At 30.9% G+C, this 14510-nt stretch overlaps 3 protein-coding genes across 10 annotated transcripts in view; 1 reads left to right on the top strand and 2 right to left on the bottom strand.

Annotated features, from left to right (window-relative positions):
* The window catches only part of LOC123208291 (UPF0481 protein At3g47200-like), a 52477-nt gene that overhangs the window by 14169 nt on the left and 23798 nt on the right, over positions 1 to 14510 (bottom strand). The window lies entirely within an intron of this gene.
* LOC123208292 (UPF0481 protein At3g47200-like) overlaps positions 829 to 14510 on the bottom strand; it is a 51001-nt gene continuing 37319 nt past the window's right edge. For 6 of the 8 annotated variants that reach the window (XM_044625689.1, XM_044625690.1, XM_044625685.1 and 3 more), the window contains 2 exons: positions 3035 to 3158; positions 829 to 2249 (listed from right to left, as the gene is read on the bottom strand). In XM_044625689.1, coding sequence (XP_044481624.1) covers positions 959 to 2233 — 1275 coding nt within the window. In that variant the 5' untranslated portion in view covers positions 2234 to 2249; positions 3035 to 3158 and the 3' untranslated portion in view covers positions 829 to 958. Of the gene's footprint in view, positions 2250 to 3034; positions 3159 to 3268; positions 3363 to 10582; positions 10847 to 14510 lie in introns of those variants that run through there. The other 2 variants (XM_044625687.1, XM_044625686.1) reach the window with 2 other exon arrangements.
* LOC123208719 lies at positions 8417 to 8818 on the top strand. Its single transcript, XM_044626237.1, has one exon. The coding sequence runs from the start codon at positions 8417 to 8419 to the stop codon at positions 8816 to 8818; it is 402 nt and encodes a 133-aa protein (XP_044482172.1).

Consider the following 14510-nt stretch of genomic DNA (forward strand, 5'->3'; position numbering starts at 1 on the left):
TTGAGTATTGTTGAATTTAAATTTGGTATGACAGCTTAAACTTGAGATTGAAATTACTAATTAAAGCTTTACTCAAAAAATTATAACTAAAGTCTATAACTTATAAACATATTATAAAAAAATAGGGTGTAAAATGTCAAAGATTTTAAATTTTAAAAATTTATTAATATTGTACTCAAGTTAAACCATAAGTTCATTAAATTATATAATAGTGAGTCTGAGTTTGACTTAACGATACTTAAGATAAACTCAATTCCAGTTATTCATAGTCATGTATTATTTGATTTGATTAAAAATGAATTTTTGTTTATATTATCATAGTTTATTCAAGGATTGGTACATTGAACTTCTCATATGTGTTATATGTCATGGTTCAAGGTGAAATTATTGTGACATAGACAACAATGTGAGAAAAGCATAAAACTGGCTGCCTCTCCCTCTTCTTTTCTTCTTCAATGATCCTTATGCCCAGCTACTTTTATGTCTTTCACTTGTGTTGGCTGGCAATCATAAAGTTAAATGAATTTATTCTGGTTGTCCCTTTGCCTAGTTTTTTTACGGCTTCAATTCATAGTTATTCAATCAACATATATAAATACATACATAAATACATACATATATATGTATATGTATACATACATACATACATACATACATACACAAATGCAAAAGTTGCTATTTTTGTATTTAAACTGGACCTCCTTCTGTTATTACTATTTTTATTGTTTATCAATACAACTTTGTTGGTGCCTTGGTGATCTGGTTTCATATACATAAGAAGAGGATTCAAGTACTCATCTTTTAATATTATTATTGTCGCCAGGAACGGGAAGGAAAAGGGAAGAAATATTGAACTAGAAAGTATAAAAACGCTTGTTCTCATTAAAACAAGGAGCTTGACACTGAATATTACAGTAATACAAGTAGATTTTAGATCTAATACAATTATCAATCAAAATTACACGACTTGCAAGATAGAACATACAGTTCCTGTGACAGCAAGAAGCAAGAGTATTATTGCTGTGACAGTTCCTGTGCCTCTCCATGGATTGCTGAAATATACTCTTTTCAAAGTTGCCTTGGCTCTGTTCCAGGGACTGTTGTAGTGTTCTTGGAGCTCCTTGCATAAGTTATGGTAAGGCGATGTGCTTGTAATCACATTTTGACCAAGTGCGTTAAACATAGTTGCCACTGAAACATTGTCCCCCATATGATTGGAAATAATTTGATTTCCAACAAGCAAATCCACATCTTTCACACTATTGATAAGAGAATCCATCAGTTCAACGTAATTGCAAACCAGATCGTTATTTGGGTAAATACATTGCTCCAAAGCAATAATATTTCTGAGTAGAAATTCAGTCTCATCACCTATAATCAAGTGTGGTATCTGCAATTCATAGACTTCAAAAAATGGGATCTGTTGCCATCGTTTTTCAAATTTTACATCAAGTAAGCTCTGTTCTTTTTTAATAATACCTTTAAACTTTATCCCTGACTCATGTAGGTTCACTGTACAAGATAAATCATAAATCACTCTTTTGGCTAAAGCTGAATTTGGATAGCCTTTGAGTAGACTAATTCTTCTCCAATCAGTGAAATGTTTAACTCCCAGCTCGGGAGTTATTCTACTCAATTTTACACCGATAAAGCCGCCAAAGAAATCAATAGAAAGGTCCATGAAGGTAGGTAAGTCGATGCCAACGAAAGCCAACTTGTATATTTCCTCAAGGATAAAATATGGAAGTTGATTTTCAAATAATTGCAAGTCGATCCATAAACTATATCTTATTGGGTTTGTATCTATATCACTTCTATCTTGAAATCTCTTTCTTAAGAAGATTTCCATGATGAAGATACAATCATATAGAATCATCATAACAAACTCAAGACTCCCAAGTGTAGATGTTTCTGAATAACAAACACGAATCTGTTCTTCATTATCCTTGATGTAGCTGAAAATCTTATCTATTTTCTCGGTTGTTGTTCGTTGAAGAAAGCTTTTCATAAATTGTTTTTTTTTCATTTCCATATCAGCTAATTCTGGTTTGTCATGGTGAAGAGGACCAATAGAAATTAACTCAGGAGTGTAGAGTTCTTCTTTTACACTACGAATCTTTTTAGGCACCCTGAAAATACAGCACCGATCAGGATTCGGCTCGGGCTTAACGTTTTCATTAATGTCAATTAGCAACTCTTTGACCAGATCTCCATTCTCAAAGGCTGCAGTCATCTCCGAGTTCACTGCCCTAAAGCCAAAGGTAGATAACAATAGCATGAGGTAACTATTTTCTCTTCTATATATAGCTTTCAGAGAATAACACGAAATCTCTCATAAATCACTTGAAATGTACAGTTTCAATTAAATTATTTGGTTAGTAAATGTTTTGGGGTGAATCAATTTGGTTAATACAAATTTATATTGAAAATAATTTGGATTAAAATAAATTTTTTGTTCTGGTGTTGGAATCCGGCAATACCTCCATTCTTTAATTTGATTTACCGAAAAAAGTAAGAAGTTAATTAAGTAAATGAAAATCAGGTAAACAAGAAAAAGAATGATAAGAGTCTTATATTTTGCAGTAAATACAAACCCTATAAAAGTGAAAATTGTCATAATTATTTATTGAAATCGCAGTTATGCTACTTATCATAATAGGGTAGTGTTTTAAAATCAAAATGGAACCAGCCAATCTAATAAAGAACTAATGATAAATCTGATTCTAATCATAATTGAAACTAATTTAAATTATCGAATTGAATTGACACAATCATTGACCGAAGGACGACACTTTGACAAGATCTGAAAACATTGAATTGAGGTTAGTATCTTAATTTTTATCTTCTATATTACTTTTTGCAGTTTTTTTTATACACACGTGTTTACTTAAATAAGGTGTTTGTTTATTTCTTGCTTCAAATAAACATCAGCTGAAGAGGTAAATAATTTAAGCGAACTAATATTGTTCAAACTATTACAAAAATTAAGCTAAAACAAAGAAGAAGAATAAGTGATAAAGAAAAATATGTGCACCTGAATTTCAGACTCCAAGAGATACAAGTGTGATATCAATGTGTAGAATCCTTCTCTCTCAAATGCCACAACTCACAGCCAAAGCCCACTGACACGTCGCAGTTCCTCTCTTTGTTTTTGTATACTATATGTATAAACGTTCACCTTATTAATGTAATTCCTTTCTTGCGCATATTATAATCCCAAGATTAAAAAAAAAAATGCTGTTCCTTTGGTCCAGTTGAGCACATATACCTGCTCTTTTGCTTTATGATTGAGAAGATTTACGAGAGAAAAAAGGTAGAAGCTGAGCTTTTGAGAATAACACGTCTGATGGTATTTTCTTCCACTGCAACAAAATGTTACAAGAGACTTGAAACTGAAAATTACAGTAAAATATATAGATTCTGGATCTAATACTAAGTATAATTAAAATTACAGAACTTGCAAGATGGAGTATACACTTTGTACGATAGTTAAAAGCAAGAGAAATATTTTCATAACAGTTGTTGTGCCCCTATAGATTGTCGTTTAATACTATTTTCAAAATTGTCTTGGTTCTGTTCTAAGGATTGTTTTAGTGTTTGTTGAGTTCCTAGTATATGTTATGTTTAGGCGATTGGCTTTAATGTACGTTTTGACAAAGTTTGTTAAACGTATTTCCTACTGAAGCATTGTCCCCCATACAGTGGAAAATAAATCGATTTCTAACAAGCGAATCCACATCTTCTTCAGTATTGATAAGATAATTCATTAGTGCTACATAATTACAAACCCAAGCATCATGTAGGTAAGACACTCTTCAAAGAAATAATGTTTCTAAATAGACATACAGTCTCATCGTTTACTAGTAGAATGTGATAACAATTTATGAACTTTAAAATATAGGATCAGTTGCTTTCGCTTTTCGAATCTTACATCCAATAAGTTGTGTTCTCTATTACATCTTGTTCAACTGTCTATGGTTTATAAGCATGTCCAATTAAGTTCATTAGCTCTCTCCCAATGATTTATAGTGCTCAAAAAATGAGAAAGAATAAGAAAAAGATGTTGGAGAAGAAAAAAAAAAAAACCAAATAACTAATATGAAAATGTAATTATTCTGTACTATTGGGTTTGTTAAGACTAATTCGATTATATATTAAAATATATTATGAGACTTCACTAATGGGTAAAAAAATAGGTTTTCCAAACTTTAAACAAACAAATGTCAGTTCATCCAAATTTAAGTGGAAAATAGTCATTTAGCCTCTTAAATTGCTGATTGAACGAGAAGAGAAAAGAACTGGGGTTTACTACACAATTTACAAAGACTATGACCTTAATTAACATAAATAATGCCATAATATATTATTTAGGCCAAACGACTATTTCCCACCCAAGGTTTGCTGTTTTCTCAAATATCCACCCTTTAATTATGGAAACACCGAAAGCCCACCCACCAGTGGTTAACTTTAACACTTTCTGTCAGAGAAAAGAGTAATATGGTAAATCTGGCTCTCTATTTTAAAATCAATATAAGCGGTTTAAAAAAAAATTCTGCAACATTTAATGCTGCACGAGACGCGTGCACACGTAATGCACAGAAAGCTGATGCGTGGCGTTGTCATCTGAAAAGCAGAACAATTTTTCGGTGATTTTTGGAGATTCAAGGTTTGCAAATCTTTGGTGGTTGACGTGGCAGTACAAAAAGAAGACATCTGTCAAAAAAGCAAAAAATCAGATGCACAAAAATTGAATCAGCCGTTGAATACTGTACGCTCGAAGGACGTGCTACAGTCGGTATTAAATGCAGTATGATTATATTGAAATCAACGGTGGGAATTTTTGGGGCACAAATCGACGACTAGGGATTAGTTTAGGGAAAGTGAGCGAATGAACATGCGACACGTGAGGGCCCTTTATCTCATTTCACTCCAATTTGAAAAATGATTTTTCTCTTTCACCAACGAATGAGCGACACTTGTCCAGCTGACGTCACAATTCAAATTTGAACAAAACCTTTGGCCTTCATTCTTTCGTTCGACATTCCATTCGCGTTAGTCTTTCGTTTACCTTCTTTCATTGTGCTCTAGTGTGATCAACGATGAACTTTTAATGGCGACGACAAAGACGACCACGACAAGACATCGTTCGACGTTACCAAGGGTGGACGAAGTAGTTTAGTACCAACGAAGACGAGAAAGTACAACTTGTTTGTTGTTTTCGGCTACTCTAATCACCAACAGTTCCGACGACAAGCGTAGTGGCTTTTCGTGGTGAGTTAAACAGCAACGACGATAAAGTCTACTCCAACTGAGGCCTTTAGAAAATATTTCCTGCCGTCAAGGTTTATTCTTTCGGATACCTTGTTTATCGTTGTTGTCGAGTATTCTAATAGTCTGTGTAATGTTAGGGTTAGCATTATATGTATATTTTGGGTACTATTATAGTCTGTGTTATATTAGGGTTAGTATTATATATATATTTTAGGGCAAGGCAAAAAAAATTAACGTGGGGGTTTTGCATGTCCATTGTTGACATAAGTTGCTGTGTATGACTTCTATTTTCATGAGTTTTCAGTTCTGTGTGTGAGTATTAGGAAGTTGAAATTTGTAATAGGTTTTGGTTTTTTAGGTATTTAGGTGCTATAATGGTCTTTGTAATGTTAGGGTTATACATTATACGTATATTTGAGTGAAAAAAAAATTAACGTAGGGGTTTTGCATGTGTACTGTTAACATATTATTTAGGGTTAGGTTATATTTTGGTGAGCATTCAGTTATGTGTATGAGTATTAACTGCTTTTGTTAGGCTTGTGTATAAGCACTTTCGGTGGCATTGAGTTTTGTGTATGGGTTATATATTCAGTTTCTGTGTGTGAGTTAGGGGATGATCCGTTTCTGTGTATGAGTTAGGGCATGATCAGTTTCTGTTTTAAGTATTATGTATCAGTTTCTGTGTATGAGTTAAAGCATGATCAGTTTCTGTTTCATAATGATTCAACAATAATGTAGCATACTTTCTATCAAGTGCACACCCATTTGCATGCTGTTTTGAGTGATTCTGCATGAGTGATAGTCTTCTGTTTCTTTGCATACATGCTGATCAACAATAATGTTGCATACTGCTTTGTTTCTATATATGAGGAGTGTTGTTGTTGCATCATTGGGTAAGTTGCATCATTGTTACATAAGTTGGGAAACCCGAGAGTGCAGTGCTACTAGCGCGAAGAGAAGGTTGCAAAAACCTTAATTCTCTCTGGTCTAACAAGGCTGTGTAACAGTGTTACAAGTTGCAACAATGATTCAACAATAATGTAGCATACTTTCTATCAAGTGCACACCCATTTGCATGTTGTTTTGAGTGATTCTGCATGAGTGATAGTCTTCTGTTTCTTTGCATACATGCTGATCAACAATAATGTTACATACTGCCTTGTTTCTGTGTATGAGGAGTGTTGTTGTTGTGTCATTGGGTAAGCTACATCATTGTTACATAAGCTGGGATGTTGTGTTTTCTGTGCCTTCAGTCTCAAATTAATTGTTATTCTTTTAACTAATTATGTGTTTTGTTAGGATGAGTTCTACAAAGTTGTTCACTATTAAATTTGAAGCTTGTGGCATACCATCTGAAATAAGAAATGTTGATCCAGAAGAGTATAGTTTAATTGTGTTCATCAAAGATGTGAAGCAATGTATTGCAAATGAAAATGAGGAGGTGCAACTTTATCCGGGTGAGCAGATAAAAGTTGAAACAAGATCAACTAATGGAGAGGGTAATTACATCATTGCCAGTGATGAGGACATGATGTTTGTCTTTGAAGAGTATAGAAAAGCAGGTCAGCAAATTATTCAGATGTACGTTGAATTTATTCCAGTACAGAGCAGATCTCCTCCACCTCTACTACCTCCACACAGTCAACCCAACACCCAACTAACAGAGCCTAACTCACCCAACACCTTCACAGCACCTATACCAACAAGCTTGTCTGAAAGTTCTGATAAGGGAGAAGAATTTACCCAGCATGATGATGACTTTCATTGGAGTGATGCATCGCATGAAAATGAGACTATTAGTCATGCTGAAATTGAAATCAGGTCTGAATCTGTTGAGGATGATGATGAGACACGAGGACTTAATTATGAATCTGACAATGGTGATGGGGAAAGTGATAAGGGAGAAGATGATGGTGCTAGTAGATTAGCTAGGCATATGAAAGGAAAGGCTTTTAAGAAAGGTGCAGATGGGAAGATTTATTTTGAGGTTGGACATGTTTTCGATAGTGTTGAACATTTCAGGGGTGTGTTCAAAGATTATACGGTTGATCGTGGGTTTGCTACAAAAAAGATATACAATGAAAAGAGAAGAATAAAAGTTGTGTGTAGATCAGAAAGCTGCCCATTCCATCTCTATGCAGCTCTGATGGTAGATGGTCAGTCCTACCAAATACGTCAGTACGAGCATATGCACACATGCCTTAGGGTTCATAATAACCCAACTGCGAGTGCATCATGGGTAGCTGAGAAATTTGATAGGTTTATAAGGGCACAAGAAGGGAGTAGCATTAAGCCTCTAGCTGCTCAGTTGGAGCAGAAGCATTTTTTACAAATAAATCATAGAAAATTGTATAGGGCTAAGAAAATTGCCACTGGTTTGTTAGCAAAAGAGCATGCAGAGTCGTATAACTAGCTGTTTAAATATTGTCATATTGTGTTGATGACCAATGCAAGATCAAAAGCTGCCCTAAAGGTAATTAGGGATGAAATTCCCTCGACACCGCGTTTTCATTGCTTTTTTCTAAGTTTTGCTACACAGAAGAAAGGCTTTTTAGAAGGCTGTCGTCGTTTTATAGGGGTTTATGGATGCCATCTGAAGGGGCATTTTGGGGGAATCCTGTTGTCTGCTGTAGCGATTGATGCGAATAGTAGGATATTCCTATTGGCAATCTGTGTTTGTAAAGTAGAAAACAATGATAGTTGGGGTTATTTCCTGGGGATGTTGAAAGAATTCATGGGTGATGTCTTGCTTATCACTTTCATGAGTGATAGGCAAAAGGGAATAATACATGCCTTGCAAACTCAGTGGCCTAATGCAAATAGTAGATTTTGTACAAGACATGTATATGCGAATTTCAGGAAAACTTTCCCTGGGGTACATCTTCGAAATCTATTGTGGGCTATTTCTAGAGCATCAAATAAAGTGGATTTTCATGAGGCATTAAATAAAATGAAAGCAGTGGATGAAATTGCTTACAAGTGGGTAATTGACAATGAGCCAGATCAATGGTCTAGATTTGGTTTTGACACTAAAGCCAAATCTGACCATATCACAAATAATATGTCTGAAACATTTAATAGTTGGCTTGGAGAAGATCGAGAGCTGTCTATTCTCAGTTTGTCGGAGTTGTATTGAAGAAGAATAATGAAAAGACTTCATAGTAGGCTGAAGGCAGGTACTGAATGGGTCACTCCATTGCCTCCACTTGTTGTTAAAAAGTTGAACAAAAGTATTGAGACAGCTCAAAATGTCTCTATTTCATATGTTGGACTGCAAGAGTTCGAGGTGATTCATATGAATGGTATTCCAAGCAGAACATACATCTTGAATTTGGACAAAAGAATCTGTGATTGTGGGATGTGGCAGCTATCTGGGATTCCTTGCCAACATGCAATCTACTCAATATTGCACATGAACTTCCCTACCATTGATAAGTTTGTAAATGACAGGTTACAAATTTCATCATATATGAGAACATATGCTGAAATCATTCATCCTATTTCAGACAAGAGAACCTGGCCAGAGGAATGTGAAGATAAGCTGTAGCCACCTATTAGGCATGGCAAAGCTGGCAGGCCCAAAAAGGCTAGGAGGAAAGACCCCACTGAAGAGAGAAAGAGAAAACCTATGTCTACACTTAGGTGTAGTCACTGCCATGAATTGGGGCACAACAAAAGGTCATGCCAACACAATCCAAACAATGTAGGAAGACCCAAAAATAAGGTATTGCTTCTGTTTATATGTTAACATTCTGTTTGCTACTGTTTTTTCTGTTTTATTAAACCTACTCTTTTTTTTTTTCCCCTTATATCAGAGAAGAACAATCCTAACCATGGAAAGTCAGTCAACTAAAAGTCAGTTTGGTTCATCTTCTTCCTCACAGCATCCACAGTCACAGATGCAATGAAACTGGGGATTTCCCTTATATAAATTTTTTGGATAATTGCTCAGTTGAAAATTTTGTGCATGTCAATTTTTTGGATAGCTCAGTGAAAAAATTTTGTGCATGTAAATTTTTTGTGTAGCTCAGTGAAATGTTCTCTGCATGTAAATTCTTTGGATAGCTCAGTGAAATGTTCTCTGCAGATTTATTTTCTGGATTAGTGTTCACTGAAGTATTCTATGTTTGAGAGTGTTAATTTATGAATTAGTGCTTATGAGGAGTATTTTGTGTGTTGACAGTGTTGATATGAGGAGTATTCTGTGTTGACAGTGTTGATTTATGAATCAAAATGGTCTGTTATTGCATGCATTCCAGTACACAGCTATTTGCATTTCTAGGTTTCTAAGCAGGCCAGTATTAAGCAATGTATTACACAACTCTTTAAAGTATTCTGTGTGTTGACAGTGTTGATTTATGAATCAAAATGGGCTGTTATTGCATGCATTCCAGTACACAGTTATTTGCATTTCCAGGTTTCCAAGCAGCCCAGTATTAAGCAATGTATTACACAACTCTTTGCATTTCATCACTTTCATAATCAAAGGCAATTCCAAGCGAAAATATGTAATTCAAACCCAAATGATGCATTGTTTTCAGGCCATAGAAGTTGCTGGTTAAATTTTGGAATATGAAAAATTGGTTAATTAATTAAGAGCTCATTTTGGTCTTTTTATTTAAGGGTTTTTAGGTCATTTTAATGAAAAGGATAATTATGTCTTTTGGCATGAAGGACATTTTTGTCATTTCAATTGAAAAGGGTAAAACAGTCTTTTACCCTTTTCTCTGACGGAAAGTGTTAAAGTTAACCACTGGTGGGTGGGCTTTTGATGTTTTCATAGTTAAAGGGTGGATATTTGGGAAAACAGCAAACCTTGGGTGGGAAATAGTAGTTTAGCCTTTTATTTATATAAAAAAGATACCAGCATGCCTATATCAATATTATACACCTGGTCACGTGCTTCGTTCCGCCTTGGCTTCCGTAATTACCAATTTAATAAATGCTAATTAAAGGATTAAAGAAACACTAAATTAACATCAGAAAAGATGGCAAGAAATTGGACGTAGTCTAAGTTTCCCGGAATCCTCCGGTAAATATCATCCTTCATAAATTTTCTTTATAAATTTTTTAAAGGTTAAAAAAAAAGTTGTTTTAAGATATTTGACAAATTTTTTTTTAACCAGTTATAACATAATAGAGTTTCGATTCATGTATTCAAAACGAACAGGTGTTTTTTAATTACAAAGTAATTTTGTGTATTAGTATAAAAATCCTAAAATCAAATAAACATTCGATTAATTTTGTGTGGATGAAAATAAATAAATGATAAGAATATATAATAAAAATAACTAAACAAGTGGAATTGAACCTGAATCTTTTGGCCCTGAAAAATAAGAAATTGTTGTGTGGTTGATTGCACCAGAAAATTCTTCCTTGCTCTCGATTATATTTCAGCTCGGACCATCAAATATTTGATTTTATAGATGTGTCACTTAAACTTATGCTATCTCACTGCCTCACCTTGTATTATGTTTATCTATAATGTGCTTCCTCTTCTGGCTCTATATTTGATCTTATATAACAAGTGCTAGTCTGAAAATCAAAGTAGACTAGTAGGTAATTCAACACTTGTGTTCCACGTGTTACCTACAAAATATAACTTCAGCTTTAGAATATTATCAAAATAATTATAATTTTATTATAATTATAACTTTATTAATTTTTTAAAATAAAAATAATTTTATTTTTAATTAATATAATAAATAATATAAAAACATTTTGTAATAATTATATCTAAAGACATTTAAGTAAAATAATATTTTAGTATTCTTTTATTGTCTTTAATCAAACATAATAATTATTTATATCTATCAAATTTTATCAAATTAGCAATAATTTAGACCTAATAATTTCTTAGGTAATCTATTTCCAAAATAAATTTTTATTTTTAATAATAAAATATTTCTCAATCTAAACGTCTCGTAAGTATTAAAATATTATTAAGATAATCTTGTTTTTATCGCTATTTTAACTTTACTAACTAAATTTTTAGAATTGAAATATTCTCATTTTTTATTAATATAATAATTAATATGAAATATATTTTTAAATAACTATATTCAAGAATATTTAATTAAAATAATATTTTAATATTCTGCTATTATCGTTAACTAAATATAATAATTATTTTTATATATTAATTTTTATTAAATATAATAATAATTTATATTTAATAATATTTAAAATAATTTATTTTTATAATAATTTTTTATATTTGATAATAATCTGAGCTAACGCATCCAAAGTGAAATAGTTAGTTCATACATTTATTTAATTGCCTTGTCATGTCATACATTTATTTAATTTCTTTGACATGAAAGAACTCATAAATATGTTATGAACTGTGAGAGACGTCTAAGTTGAAAAATATTTTATTATTAAAATTAAAATATTATTTTAAAAATGAATTATTTAAAAAAATTATTAGATATAAATTATTATTATATTTAATAAAATAGGTAGGTATAAATAATTATTATATTTGGTTAAAGATAATAAAATAATATTAATATATTATTTTACTTAAATACCCGTGAATATAATTATTCTAAAATATTTTTATATTAATCAAAAATAATATTATTTTTACTCTAAAAAAATTAATAAATAAAAATATAATTATAATAAAATAAAATAATCATAATAATTTTAATACGGAAGAAATCAGATTACCTTTTATATTATCTATCATATCATTATTAATAATAAAATATTATTAAAATTTTTATTATTTATAAATCAAATAAAATAATATAAATAATAAAAAATAAATTATCAAAATAATATTTATTATTTATTAACCAAACGCTTGAAGTCTTTGCTTGAGTTTACTAAGTCCTAGTTCACCAAGCGCTTGAATCATAGTCTCCTACCAGATGCATATGTTAACAATATTACTTACATCTACGATCCAAAAACTTTTAATATAATGATTCTAGTTTTATGGTGTATCATGGACATGATTATTTGGTCATATCCAATGCATAATAAAATGGTAAATAGTGACAGACAGACAATCAGAAATTACAAAATCTGAATGAACAGGAAAGAGTATAATAGATAAAAATGATGTCAATCTATTAATTTTATTAAAGTATAATTAATGCATAATTAACAGAAGAGTTAATATAAACAATAAAAAATAACAAAAACTGAATGAAGAAGAAAGATTATAGGAGATAGATACAAGTGAAGTATGATTGTTAGTCCATTAGTATTAATGAAGTGGTTGTTGGCTTGTCATGTATCATAGAATTATCTTACAACAACAATAATTTAATTGTTGAGAGATAGATATTGAAACTTTTAAGAAACTTTTTTACATATTTGGTTTTTTTCCTCACCATATAAACTAATTTTGTTTTCTAAGGCAAAGAAGACCTATTGAAATTAACTGAAAAATGTAGACTTCTTCATTTACTCTACAAATCCTTTTAGGCACCCTGTAAATACAGCATTGACCAACAGCAGACTCGGAGTGCAGGTTTTCATTGATGTCATTTGGTGGACGAAAATGAATAAAATGACAAGAATATATCATACAAATAATTAAGTGCAATTGAACTAGTATATTTTGGCCCCGGAAAATCGGAACTAGTTGTGTGGTAGATTGCACCAGAGTTCCTCCTTGCACTCGAATATATAAGCAGGTACCGTATATATATATATATATATATATGTATATATATATATATATATATGTATATATATATATATATATATGTACATACATACATATATATACATACATACATACATACATACATACATATATATATATATATATATATATATATATATATATCTGTGTGTGTGCATTTCATTCTCTAGATTTTAAAATAAGTCAACAATGGCAATAAATTATGGCAATAAAATACATTGATTAAACGGTGCGTATAATGGTTTGAATAGACTGTGTAAGATATTTTTCTCTTCTCTCTCGATGGTTCTTGATTGCATCTAGGTTTGAGCGACATCACGGCAGATCCGACGGCTGCGTGGAGCTTGGTTATTATTGCAGTAGTTGGTTTGTCATGCATTATAGAATTGTCTTACACCAGCATAATTTAATCTGACAGCAACTCTTCTGGCTGGCCAAAAATCTCTTAAAAAACTTTCAAAGGCAAAATTCTAGTTCACTGCGACCAATTAAATGAAGGAAAAATAAATACGCGTTGATAAAAGAGTATTGTTTGTGCCGAGAAATTTTTAGTTGGATATGAATAGACCCATCAGAATTTCATTTGCAGCCTTCTCGAATCTATCAGAAATCTTGATTCTTGGATAGACACAGGTGGTTGTGCATCATTTCAATATTTATTTTGCAGGAGCATTTATTTTGTTATTGATGCTCTTTTCTACCATCTGACTTTAAATTTTCTTATTAATTAATAAATTTGGACACTTGAGCCAATTATTTAATACGCCGATAAAAGAATATATGGGAAATAAAATTTTAATAAGAAATAAATGATTGGTTGGAAAAGACCTTCTTTTTGGAAGCATTTAAAATTTCATTTAAAGAAATTATAAGATTCTTGGACGAGTTGAGGGAAGGCATATGGTATAAGACTAAATAACCTTTATTATTGAAGAGTAAGTTGCTAGTGACAATAATTTAATTTGACAGCAACTCTTCTGGGTGGTTGAAATCCCTGATTCACGTCACTCTGATCAATTAAATTAAAAAACACTAACAAAATTTTCTAATAAGAATTAGTTCTACAATTATTTTTATATTTATTTTATTATTTTTTAAAAGTATATTATAGAAATATTTTATATTTTTTTATATATTTATATTATAATTTAAAAAATTATAATTTTTTTAAATTATATATATATTTATAAATGAATGATTTTAAAAAATTTTAATTATAGTAATCGAATTGTGTATTAAAAATCTAATTTTTTATCATATATCGTATTGTATGATATTAAAAAATTAATTTTTTGATTAATTTTTTAATGAATAATTTTAATTAATTTTTTAATAAATAAAATAATAAAATATTAGAAAATTATATTTGACATGTTATTATTTTGATAAATATAAAAAATATTCTTAATATTTTAAAATTTTTTATATACACTCGTATTGCACTATATTTTTTTTTTTAAAAGTGTATTGATTTATACCGATAACATATATTATATAATAAAATACATATTATATCATATAATATATTTATTATATCATATTAATTCAATATATTTTATAGTATATATCATTTTTT

The sequence above is a fragment of the Mangifera indica genome, chromosome 2, assembly GCF_011075055.1.
Source record: "Mangifera indica cultivar Alphonso chromosome 2, CATAS_Mindica_2.1, whole genome shotgun sequence".
In the NCBI taxonomy this organism is placed as follows: domain Eukaryota; kingdom Viridiplantae; phylum Streptophyta; class Magnoliopsida; order Sapindales; family Anacardiaceae; genus Mangifera; species Mangifera indica.